The 13,319-nt window shown below is 42.0% G+C and overlaps 1 protein-coding gene across 7 annotated transcripts in view; it reads right to left on the bottom strand.

The window, feature by feature from the left end:
- The window catches only part of Baz2a (bromodomain adjacent to zinc finger domain 2A), a 34,156-nt gene that overhangs the window by 15,220 nt on the left and 5,617 nt on the right, over nt 1-13,319 (bottom strand). For 3 of the 7 annotated variants that reach the window (XM_015483177.2, XM_015483176.2, XM_015483179.2), the window contains 3 exons: nt 3,619-3,756; nt 1,480-2,070; nt 426-611 (listed from right to left, as the gene is read on the bottom strand). In XM_015483177.2, coding sequence (XP_015338663.1) covers nt 426-611; nt 1,480-2,070; nt 3,619-3,754 — 913 coding nt within the window. In that variant the 5' untranslated portion in view covers nt 3,755-3,756. Of the gene's footprint in view, nt 1-425; nt 612-1,247; nt 1,385-1,479; nt 2,071-3,618; nt 3,757-13,319 lie in introns of those variants that run through there. The other 4 variants (XM_048807072.1, XM_048807083.1, XM_015483180.2 and 1 more) reach the window with 2 other exon arrangements.

Here is a 13,319-nt window from a genome sequence, read left to right as displayed (position 1 = left end):
TTTTTTTTTTTTTTTTTTTTTTTTTTTTTTTTTTTTTTTTTTTTGTGGCGCTGTGGATTGAACCCAGGGCCTTTGCATGTGAGATAAGCACTCTACCAACTGAGCTATATATCCCCAGCCCAGCAAATGTTTTCTTTATAGTTACAACCAATAGCCCAAATAGCCCAAGTGTGTGGTAGTTAAGTTCCTATAATTATTAGAGCCCAGGGCTCTTGGCCAAATGGAACACTGGGAAAAAAAACATGGGAAATGAACCAAATCAGTTCAGAGTGCAATTGGTTGAGCTAGGTCAGTGTAACTGTGGTTTGCCAAAGGATTATCCAGGGGCACCACCAAACCAGATTCTCCAACACTTTCCCTGGTTTTCTATCTCTTCTAGGTAGTAGAAGCTGGCTATCCCCTGCTTAGGTGAATGCCAAGCCTACCTGATGCCAGAGAGTCAAAGGGCTCAAGAGAATCTTCACTGAGGATTGGAGTGTCTTCCAGTTGATCAGGAAGATGTGAAGGATCATCTAAACAGCTCACTGTGGGGTCAGGGACCAGGACTGAGACATCTTGGTGTAATGACTCCACAGAAGAAACAGAGCCATTATAGCCACACATCTTTAGTTCTAGGGAATATCAGGAAAGTGCAAAAGTCAAAATCAATGCCTTCTACTGGTTCATTAAGCTACAGCAGGTAATTAGTTTTTGATAAAAGGATAGTCAATTCATTCAACATTTATTGCTGCTAGGGTGCCAGTTCTATGTTGGGAACCTATCTTATCAAGACACTCTAAATAAGCAGAGATGTGCTGGTAAAAATCAATCCTATGGCGAGCAAAGAGAGGGGAAAGGAGAGTGGGGTCTGAGATAAAAACCCCACCATGTTCTTCGATGTCTTCCCTGATGAGTGGGAACACAGAAATATTCTATGATTGTATAAGGTGGTCACCCTTGAACTGAGAATCAAAAGCAAGCTAAGCTTTTATCTATTTTGAGGGAAACAATGAAAGAGGTTGTCACATGTACCAATGCTAACAACAAAAAGGAAACTGGGTAAACAAGCAATGGTATGTTCTGCCTGCTTACTTCTCTCCTTCACATGCCAATCCCTACCAGTTCTCAACTCACTTTAGCAGCCAGCCTCAACTTGCCATAGTTGAAACAGCTTCAATGCCCACTGCTAATGCCCTAACCCTTCAGTGTTTTTCGGAAGAAGCCCTTCTTGATGCAGTGTCTGTTGGGGCTGTTTCAGGCTCGCCCACCTGCCCTCTCCAGGCCAGCAGCTCTGCATGAGCTTGAAATAATTTGCACTCCCACTCGCGAGCTGGTGCTGCAGCCACAAAAACACCAGCCACTTGGCTCTGCTAATCACCAACATGCAAATCAGCCTCCACTGCAGAGAGCTGGAAAGACAAGTTTTCCTCACCTCAAAAGCCACTGTCCCCCACAGCCCCATTTTCCTTCTCCCCACCCAGTTCATGGACCCAGTTATACCTGGCTGTTCCTCTTCCAGCTCCAGGCTGCCTACCAAGCCAGTGCCATTCTCTGCCACAACTGTCAGCTCCTTTTCTGCTGCCTCATCAGGATGGATCCCACTGCCTACCTCCTGGGAGGGCGCAAAGGTCTGGATGCTAGATCCCAACATAGGAGAAGTCTGTGGGGAGGTGAAAAAACCTGGGGGTCCATTGGGCATCACCTCAAAATTCTGGTCAGGAAAGGAATCATACAGTTCCTGTGAGTCGAAGTTTAGCCCCATGGGACTCTGGGTACCGTTGGCCCAGAACTCTTGGCTCCCAGCCCGAAGGTTAGTGTTGTGACTTGGGGATGAAGGTTGTCGGCTGCCCCCAAGGATGCCGTTGAGTGGGTACTGTCCCCCCGAGAACTGGGAGAGAAGGGGTGGGTCCTTGAGGTTGCTGCCAGGATTGGCAGATGGGTACTGTGAGTAGTTCCAGAGACAGTCGTAGGCCACGTTGGGGTGATGGAGGTGTGAGGTGCTGGAGGAGTGGGGAGCAGAGTTCAAAATCCCTGAAGTAGTAGTGTGAGATACAGTAGATAAGCCATTAACATTCACATCCCCATTCAAACCTGGCAGAGAAGGAGAGAAAAGGGTTAGTTATGGATATATATGTAAGTAATTCTACCAAAGAACCCCAAAGTAACAGCACTGACTAGAAAAAGGGAAGGTGAAATGGTGGGGGAGTCCCCCTGTTATATTTAGCTTTTGAGCCTCTGGGGAACACCAAACCCAGATGCTCCTGGAAGTAAGCTTAATAACTGCCGCTGAGGCTGCTGAGTAGGGGGCTGGGGAGCTCTCCAGGTCTACCATGAGAGCCACCAGCAAAGAGCTGGCTGTTGCTGCTGCTATAGACTTTATTAAATGAAGCTGTTTGCAGACTCCCTATAGTGACTTGCATTCTTTCCCACTCTTATTCTCTAGGGGAATTCTTCCCTTGAAGGGGCATGAATAAATTCTCCAATCCCCCACTCCCATCTTTCCCTAGTGCCTATTTGGCCCCACAGTGGCACCAGAAGGGACAGCCTCCATCTCACTGGCACATGCAGATCCAGCACTTTGTGCTGGGCTAAGAATAGAATGTGCAGTCACCACAGCTACAAGATTCCAGCTCAGAAGGTTGGGCTGGGTTTTGCCCTTCCCCATAAGCCCAGAAAGGTAGTATGCAGTGGGTAAAATTCTTTGCATGATCAATGCTGCAGAATTCAGCTCAACATCAATGACAATCTCTGGGATGATGAAGGACAATGAAATAAAAGGAACCAAGACACCTAGGAAGCTGGGGTGGGGGAACCCCAATGAAATAAAGGAACATCTTTCTATAAGCAAGCCTCTTGTAGAGGATAGGAGGGCAAGTGGCAAGTATAATCCTATTATAGGAAGGAGAGAAGCATGTGGGCTTCTCTCTGCTTCTAAGCATAAAGGACTTGAAATCCAAGCAAAATTTTAAGAGGTACTTGGTACAGACATGATACAGAGTAACTGATAAGCCAAATCTAGAGAAGATCAATCCTGGCAGCAACATTTTCATCTGGAATTATAAATTTCTCTCTGGAAAAACTAGGTAAGCACTAAACCTTCCCTTATCCCTATTTTCTATCCAAGGAAAGGAGACGACACAAGCAAATTTACATCCGCCCTCTTCTCTGCTGCACAAAAAGGCAAACATCCACAAACCCTTCACTCATCTTCCCCACCACTAGTCCTAGCCCAAAGTTTCTCCAACCTCTAAAGGCAGTGTTTCAGAGGGCCGGTCCTTTATTTCTCTCTGATGGGTCCAACCTGGTCATCAGCAGCAGTAGCCACCTCACTATTCTCTGGCAGTAGCCAGGGAACAGGGCTGACAGAAGAGCAGGCCAAGGTGAAAAAGCTTGTGTTTTCCTAATCTCCTCCAAACTCATCAAGACTAAAAAGTGTTGCTTCCATAAACCCCTAGAATTTAGTCTTAGAAGTCTATTTCTCTCTAGTAGCTGGAGTTCTTGGATTTACTTTCTCCTCATCTGGGAGGAAATAAAACTGTGGAATAGCTATCCCAAAGTGGAGCCAAATCTCCTCCCATCAAACTACTCTAAAGAAATGATGCCCATTCCCACCCCAGGCCATGTGGCCCTCACACTCACTTTTCCCTTGCTGGGGGAAGTTCATGGGAGACCCGTTAGTGTAGAGGCCCTCCCCTGAGGAAGGAGAGGGTTTCAGTCCTGAGGCAGCAGGTGCAGGGGGAAGGCCAGTAAAGTTAAAATGGTCGTTTGCCTCCATTTCTGTAGGAGGGGAAAGAAAGGGGGAAAAAATACTGGCGGTTAAACAAGGTTATGTCATCTGGAATCTTCCAGAGGGAATACCCCCCTTCCCTCCCTTTTTTCTTCTCTTGAGAAAAGGAGGAAATATACCCCTAACCTGGGCAATGACCCTATAGAAACAGTCTTTTAAAGTCAGCTTTATAGTGATTAAAAAAAAAAAAAAAGTTCATGGAAACAAAACAAAAGAAAACAAGACACAAGTCTATAAAGGAGTCTGCCCTCTGTGCAAGCCCCACCCTCTTAACTCCCAGCCCAGGCTACTCTAACCCTCTGTTAGATATTATTGGCCCTTGATTGTAACATTTAGCATTCTCTATTGTTGTTTTATACTCAAGGTAAGACCAGAGTCCCATTCCCAGGGTCCACAAAAATGTTCTCAAAACCATCTTTTTGACAGGAAGTCACAGAAATGGGGGTGTTGGCAGGAAAAGCATGTTTAATATGCATGTTTTATTATACCTGAACTAAACAGTGTCTACGTTACCCTATCAACACTTCTAGATATCCTAAGAAGTACAGTTACATGAGTAAAGGGATTTGAAAGAGAGGCTACATTTCAGAAAAAGTGACCATATGGCAAAATTCAAATCATCCAGGGATATTCTACTACCTTTTTTTGGGGGAAGTGCTAGAGATCAAACCCAGGGTCTCAAACATGCTAGGCAAGTGGTCTACCACTGAACTTCACCCGCAATCTCAATATTCTATTTCTTATTTGTGGGAAATACCATGCTCTCCAAGAATCTAGGTTAAATAAATGTCAGTGTTGAAAAATTGATTAAATGAGAGTGTTCTAAAGAATATTATTATGTCTACCGTGGTTAATTCCTAACGTTTTGGTTTCATGGCCTAAACATAAGGGTCATGAAGAGAACAAAAGATGCTTATGATTGCAGGGGTTCAATGAGGGGCAATAAGGCTAAGAAGCTATTCTCTTTTTCCTGAATATGATGTGATATAGTACTATGGAATGATGAGAAGTGAAACCCTTGATCAGAATAAATTTAACTTTGAAAGAGCAAAGAGAAGAAGAAAGATAGGAGGCAGAAGCCAGAATTTTTGGCAAAGTCTGATACATCAATCAGATACTTGAGATATACTAGTACATATTAATGATATGTGAGAATCTGTCTTGATAATTATAATCCAAGGAGGTGCTTGATAAAAAGCACCTCCTTGGATTATAATATTTTTTTCTGTGTGTGTGGCACTGGAGATTGAACCCAGGGGTGTTCTACCAATGAGCTACAACTCCAGCCATTTTTTTTTTTTTGAGACAGGGTCTAAGTTGAGGTTGGCCTCAAACTTGTGATCCTTCTGCTTAGCCTCCCCAGTCCTAAGATTATAGGTCTGCACCACTGTGCCTGGGGGATTATGTTACTATATTCTCAAGGGCAGAAGAATTCACACAGAAAAGTTTCTTTTCCAGTTCCCAAGATGAAGCAATAAGCAGACCTACATGATGTATGAATTAACCATTTGAAAGGGAGAATAAATTGGTTAAGAACTATATGGCCACGGGCTGGGGATGTAACTCAATTAAAAAAAAAAAACAAAAACAACAACTATATGGCCACTAGCCAACATTTGTAAGAGTTATGCTCATGAATATGCCACAAACTGCAAATGAGATCTCATTAGGTAAATTATATATACAATATACACAATTCTGAACATGAAATATAAACCCTTTCTGTATAGTACATGGCATTATAACTAAGGTTTTCCAAATTAATATCACAATTATCTCTACCTTAATTAACTAAAACAAGAAGTAAAAATAAAAGTTTGAGTTTTGTTGACTTAAGGAGAAAAACTTTAGGACTCACTTCTCTTCCTTATAGGATTTCCTATTTCTATTCCAAAATAAGTATCAGGCCTCAAATTGCTGTGCATAGATGAATAAACCAAGTGTCTAGAGAAAAGACCTCATGGTTCTTCAGAATTCCCCTATTTTATTGTTAATACTTACTACTCCTTATCTGTAGAGGGTCTGAAAAATAACCATCATAAGATTAATAACCTTCTGAAGAAAGGTCATTCCTTAATCTACAGGTTAAGCTTGCTTAACCCACAGAGCAAAGAGGAAATTTGGTAGTTCATTTCAGATATCCTGGAAATGCTATGCCTGGAGAGTCAATTTCATTTGGTTCTCTCCCCAGCTTCACCTCTCCTTTTCTCCAGTTTTATGCACAGCCACATCTCCCCTGCTCTGTGAGGTGAGGGGACAGGGACGGACGGACGTACGGATGGATACATACATACACATATACACACACACACACACACACACACACACACACACACACCCTTTTTCCTCCTTTGTACTCTGAACTACACCTTTTCACTCAATGATGGGCCACAGTTAATTTTTCCATTCTCTATTTGAATCCATGAGGAAACTAATGACCTCTTCGTTGCTCAGTGAAAGCATGGCATATCCTGTTTTATGAAATACATACTGTACTTCACACAATAAGTGGATGGCTCACAGAAATCAGAAAATTAAAAGGAATGGGAAGTTATCTGGTACCTGAGGTCTGCTTCCACACCTGTTCTAGTAAAGGGTCAGATGGTGGCCCGTTACGGGGAGCCCTGGGACACTTGGGGGTAAGTGACGAAAAAAGCTGCCCGTCCATAGATAGGACGGGAGCAAATCTGCTCGACCCTAGGCAGATAGGGCGAGAGGAAAAATGGCCATTTAGAGACACAAGTTATTCGTCACCCCCCCCTGGCTATTTTGCAGCCAGCCGGCCTTCGACAACCACAATCATTCACTTACAAGCCTTCTAGACACACAAAATACTCTTAGTGATTTTCAGTGAGGTCAGCACAATGTAGAAGGCTCTAGGTTCAAATACTAGCTCTACTATTTACCAGCTTTTTGACTTGGATTTAAACTTGTTGAACCTCAGTTCGTCATTGGCAAAAAATTCTGGCATGCACTTCCAGGACTTATAAGGACATCTACATAAACATCCTAGCACAGAATTTTTGTCACCCAGCAAACATTCAATAAATGTTAGTTATTATTATTAGACAAACAGACAAGAATGATCAGTTTTCAAAATGATAATCAGCTCTATAAGGTCTAAATTTAATTTAATTTAAAACCATCACTAACACAGAAGATACAAAACCAGGGATGACCCAGTCAGATCTCCCTATATTCAACTTGACTCCTGATTTCAGTTGTCACTTAAACATGGGATCCCAATATGTGAATACAACGAAAATGTGAACAGCTCCTTCCCACAATAAATCTAGGGTTATTTCATTCTAACCTTCCTATCCAAGATGCTTTACACAATAATGCCTTAAGATAAATTCTTTCAATCCAGAGCTAGTAAGAACAGTAAAGCAAAGATGGAAGGTATCCATCTTTCCTTAACCCTCTTTCCTTTGAACTAATAGAATTTAAACTAAAAAGAAAGAAAGAAACCAGCCAGTGCTCAACTTCCAGAAGAGCAGACAGTTCTCATGATCAGGAAGCACAATCAGACAAGCACCCAGCCCAATCCCAGATGTACATAAATGGATGTCTTAAGAGCTCTTGTGTTGGTATAGGGGTGTAGCTCAGTGGTAGAGTGTTTGCCTAGCTGGGTTCAACTCCCAACACAGTAAGAAGGAAAAAAAGCTGTGTTTCATTTGTTTTTTAATTGTTGTTGCTGTCTTTTCCTTTTGTAGTACCAGGAATTGAACACATGGGTGCTCTACCACTAAGTTACATTTCATTTGAGAATTAAGTCATACTGCCTCTTAAATTTTAAGCAGTAAGACATGGCCAAGCTGGCTACTTTTCTCAACTACAATCAGAGTTTCTACTCTGTGGGCCTATGACATGGTTTTAACAGAGAAAGGCTGACAATGCACAAAGTATTGAAATAAATATTAATGTATTTCAGCACTGTTGCAGGTATCCTATCTGACCAATTCTAACCTTTAGGCCTCTGAGGCTACTACCCACTGCCCCCCGCCCCTCCCCCAAAAAACCCCCACAGGATCACAAGATACATCAACACTCAACACCCTCGAGCTGCAGACTTAGGTAATTTAATTCCTGCAGCTCTTAAAAAAAAATCCTTCCTTGCACATTACACCAAAATTTCACAAATGGGAGATTTCTATTAGGGTGTAGGGACTGAGACCTGATTGAAACCCTGCTTTAATACAAAAAACTTCCTAAACTCTGGGGAAGTTCTAAGCTTTCAAGTTCCTGACTACAAATAGCAATATCTTCCTTTTGTATCTAAAAACCTCCACTAATAGAGTTCTAAGTGCAGAGCTTCAAAACTGACATGCCCTCTTCTCAAGTCAGGACAGCCCATCTCAACACTAGCTAATGAGCTTCCTTTGGAATTCTGACTCAGACACACTATTATGCATCAACTGAGGCTCATTCTCTTTCAAAATGTCCTTTACTTAACCCTCTTTTCTAGTTAGAACTCTATGTGAGGCTAAAGGAAGATGATGAAAGGAAGATTATATTGGAGGCAGCAGGGGGACTCACAGAAAACTGCCATGTCCAGGCTGCTTAAGACAATACAAAGATAACTTGTTCTCTGTCCTTACTTCTTAACTATGTAGGTTCTACAGCATCAACTGGATATTAAGTTCCACTATTATTATTTCTAGCATCTAATTTAGTGCTAAACACAAGAATCAAGTTTTTGTTGAATCCATAAACCAAACAAATAGATGAGTAAGTCTACTCCCCTCCTCTGACTACCAGCTTACTATCAAAGAAAGGTTGTGGGCTTTATACCTATTTTTCAGAGAACCAAAAAAATTCAGTTTCATTCTATGTTCATAAATATAAAAATCTCTAGAGGAAAGAAAAGACTCAGATCTTGACGTGATTTTTAGATAGCTATCCCCTATAAGCCTGGGGAACAGAGAAGTAAGAATGTAAAAAGTCAATAAATTCAAGTTCTAAATTAAATATTCTAACAGGTTTAACTGAACACTCAAGGTACCACAGATTTTTTGAAATGAAAACATTTAACTAAATAAAGGAACCACATAACAACCTAGGTTAGGTTTTCTGCCATAGCTTTGGTCATTTCATTATCAGAAAACTAGAATTGTCCCTGAAATTGCAGGACACTAGAAGCAGAGTCCAGAGTTTTATAACAAGTATTTTCACTTTTAGGTCTGATTGTTTTTCAGAATTTCAACAATTAAGGGCTCCAACCCTTCCTCCAGCAAGATGGTCCCCTCCCAAAAACAAACTGAGCAAGCTGTTAAGAACCCCATGAGTGCTGGGTGTAGTGACCCCTACCTGTAACCCATCCCAGGCTGAGGCAGGAAGACTGAGGGTTCAAAGGGCTGGGGATGCAGCTCAGTGGTTAAGTGTCCCTTGGTTCAATCCCTGGACCAAAAAAAAAAAAAAAACCCAAACAAACAATCCTAAACCCATTAGTGCCAGGTGTAGTGGCACTATTTCCAGCTGACAAATTAAGTCTACCAAACAAAAAACAAAAAACACATTCAAAGAAAGGTCTCTCAGGCTACACAGTAGGCATTTTTAAGAGCTGCAAGAATTATCCCATGCAATCCCAGTAATACAGGAGGTTCAAAAATTTAAGAGCAGCTTGGGCAACTTAGCAAGATGCTATCTCAAAATTTTTATAAAAGGCTGGGGATGTATCCTAATGGTAGAGCAATCTTGGGTACAAGCCCTCCTATCTCAAAAAGGGTGGGTGGGGGGAAAAGTAAGCTAGAGATAATCTAAAGTATAAAGGGGCTGGGGCCTTAGCTCAGTGGTTAAGTGCCTTCCTCGCATGTGTGAGACACTGGGTCGAATCCTCAGCACTACATAAAAATAAATAAATAAAGATATTGTGTCCATCTACAACTGAAAAAAATTTAAAAAAAATATGTGTAGGTAATATGCAAATAATATATATTATATAAGGAACTTGAGCATTCTCACATTCTAATGTTCTTAGGGATCCTGGAACCAATCCCCTACAAATATGACTGTGTTCTCTTTAGTGAAGGGAAGGGACAAAACACAAGCCAATGAATGCTACTCTTGCTGCTGGTGACAAGAATTTCCAGACCCTGTTTAAAGATAGGGTTATTTATTTTCCTGTTTTGTTTTGCGTAACTTTTTTAAACTTTAAAATTATACAATCTGACAAAGCTGGTGAAAAAGTCCTCATACATAAGAGACAACTTTTAAGAAAGTGTTTACCTTAGGCTATGAGACCTCTGAAGATACCAATATCCTAAGAAACAAATCAGGAACATTATCTGGGCCAGGAAATACCTCAAAAGTTGTACATTTCACTATTTCCTAGGACATAAAAACTGGTATTACTGCCTCACTTACCACAGTACACACAAGGTCAAATATCCCAGTTATTGACTACCTTTAATACTGTTTCAACAGTTAAAAAAAAATTATATATATATATATTTTATATAGGCTGGGTATGGTGGTGCACATCTATAATCCCAGTGACTCAGGAGGCTGAGGTAGGAGGATTTCAAGTTCAAGACCAGCTTTAGCAACTTAGTGAGGTCCTAAGCAACTTGACATGACCCTGTTTTAAAATACAAAATAAAAAAAAAAAGGGTTAGGGATGTGGCTTGGTGGTTAAGCACCACAGGGTTCAATTCTCTCACCCCCCAAAATAGAGAGGGGCTTGACCTCTTCAGAGGTGAAAAGGTCAACAGCCAGGAGACAGCAGCAGCAGCCCTAACAGGGTTTGCTTCTCTTGGCAACACTGCTTCCAGAAACAAGACTGCAAAATGAATCACTAAGACATTTTAGATTTCTGACAGACTGAAGTCAGCTCACGTAGTTCTCTTTCTACCTCAGATTTTTTCTTTTAGGAAGAAATTTAAAAAAAGGACCAGTCAATATTAAGAATCTACTTCTCTGGCACAGTGTGGTGGTATACTTCTGTAAACCCAGCTGTTCTGGAGGCTGAGGCAGGAGGATTGCCAGACTTGGTAACTTAGCAAAAACCTGTCTCAAAATAGAAAATAAAAAGGGCTGGAGATGTAGCTCAGTAAAAAGTGCTCCTGGTTTCAATCCCCAGTGAGGACAGGGGTAAGAAATCTATTTCTTTGATAGAAAAACGCATTCACTTTACAAAAAGGCCAAAAAAGGTTTGCTTCAATTTTGTATCAAATGAAGTCACTGTTTTCTCAAAATCTGTTTCTATTTCTTTCAAAGACTCCAAAAAATAGAGTAATCTTTTCTTCACTCCCCCCCAACCCACCCACCCAGTTCTGGGATGAAACCCAGGGTCTCAATCATGCTGAGTAAGCATTCTACCAGCATTCCAAACCCAGTCTTTTAACTCCAACAGGCAAAATCAATCTACTTCTCAGTCAGGTCCCAATTTAGGTACGAAAGGGTTGAACAAAGGGAAACTTAAAAATCAGTGTGTGAGGCTGGGATTGTGGCTCAGCGGTAGAGCGCTTGCCTAGTGCTTGAGGCCCTGGGTTCAATCCTCAGCATCACATAAAAATAAATAAGATTATTGTGTCCAACTACAAAATAAATATTTTTTAAAAAATCAGTGTGAAATCAACTTTATCAGAAAGCAACTCAAAGAAACCAACCAGTCTAGAGGAAGGGGTAAGAAAAAGGACAGATGACATCAGATGAACTTCTTTTTACTGTTTCTGGAATATCAATAGTCCCAATATAAAAGAGCAATGATGTCATTTTACTAGTTATGATGCCACTTTTTCATACAATCATATACATCTCTGTTCTTATCCTGGATCTTCAATCTAGGAATCTACATCCAGGTAGTAGTTTTTTGACTGGAAAATAGTGAAAAGATTATTTAAATGCTAGGCTTACACTGTTTTTAGGCTATTCCAAATTATCTTAATATTTTGACTCTCAAAATCTGAACTCCTGTGGCCAACTCTTGTCCCTAACCAAACCCAGTGTGTAACAAAATGTCTGGGGACACAGCACACAGTACCATTACTTTATGCTACAGAAGAAATCAGGTGAAAAACAAAAAACAGAAAATCTGCGCACATGACTATGCACAAAACAGAAAAATCCTACCATTCTCCAAGAATAAGGAGATGTTCTTCTATGAACTGAAAAGTAATCAAATAACAGCAAACTCTCCTATTCTAATTAGTTCTGCACAAGGTAAAACCTCTAGCACCCTAATTCAACTAAACAGGCTTCCCACAGAGACTGTCCTTAGGCTAGAATCACCAGATTCAGAACAAGCTTGCCAATCAGCCCCTATCCAGATATACAAATCCTAATCATTGTTAAATCTTCTCCATCTCCTCTTCTCTCTCCAGTTCTCAGGATCTACCCTTCTTTAATTCACAAGCTTACTTTTTCAGGTGCCCTACAAAACAGAAACTGTCATACTTAAGACCAAACTAAGCAAGACCCCAAGTTTTGGCAGGTATGCTGAGGGAATCTGCATCACTAGTATTTAACATGTACTCTGTTGGTGGATAATGGAGTGTTTTTCTATGACCTCTAGCTCAAAGGTTAAAAAAAAAAATCCAGAGACAGAGACAGAGATACTCTGGAGAAAGGGATCAGGATCAGTGAGTCAACTGTAGTTGACTACTTCCAGCTGACAAATTAAGTTTACCAAAACAAACAAACAAACAAACAAAAAAAAAAAACCCACATTCAAAGAAAGGTCTCTCAGGCTACACAGTAGGCAGGATCCAAGTTTGCCCAGAAGGCCTCAGAAAATGAAACCAAATCTGATTTAAATGGGCATTTCAAAACAACGAGACAGAGACGGCAGCAAACGAGACACAGAGACAGCAGCAAACGCACAGCTGCCATTTCCCGGCCACTTCCTGCAGGAGGCTGGGGGAGGGGCTGTTTGTGTACAGATGGAGGTGGAGGCTATCCCCCCTATTACCCTCCAAAGGATACAAATCCCTTACTCCAGTAAGCCTTACAAAGAATGACTGCGAATAGCATTGCCTTTCGCTGAAAATTGAGAACACAGAGAAAGAAAGGGATGATGCGAGATCACCTTTTCTGCCACGGAAACGGGGATCCCCTTACTGAGGGATTTCCTTGGAAAGGAATCCCTCTTTATTCTTCCCCCGAGCCCAGTTTAAATCCCGATGCCTAGCATCAGGCCTATCGACCCCTATCCCTGGAGAGGGGGATTCTCCCTGGGAGTGAGGGCCCCATGCCAAGCAGCACCATCCCCAGCCAGGCCCTCTCCTGCACTTCAAGCTCAAGAGATCCTGCGCCCTCCCCGAGGGAGACGCGCTCAAGCCCTTGGAAACCCCTCAACCCTTCACTCATCACAGACAAAATGCCCCATCCCCACAGAGTTTAACGCACCCAGGGAACCCCCTTACACACCCCTTGAACGCGGGCAATCCCCACCCCCAACGAAAGAGGTGGAGCCCCTCCCGGGGATTCCACCCCGAGTCCCCCACAGGAGTCATCTCCGCCAGCCAAGAGGCTTCTCCGCCTCCTCCATCGCGTCGCTGCGGCCCGGAGCCTACACAGCTCCGCCCGTCCTTGCGGCCCGGCGCCGGGGTCC

This window comes from Marmota marmota, unplaced genomic scaffold (genome assembly GCF_001458135.2).
Source record: "Marmota marmota marmota unplaced genomic scaffold, marMar, whole genome shotgun sequence".
Classification (NCBI taxonomy): domain Eukaryota; kingdom Metazoa; phylum Chordata; class Mammalia; order Rodentia; family Sciuridae; genus Marmota; species Marmota marmota.
This window is presented reverse-complemented; position numbering and strand designations above follow the sequence as displayed.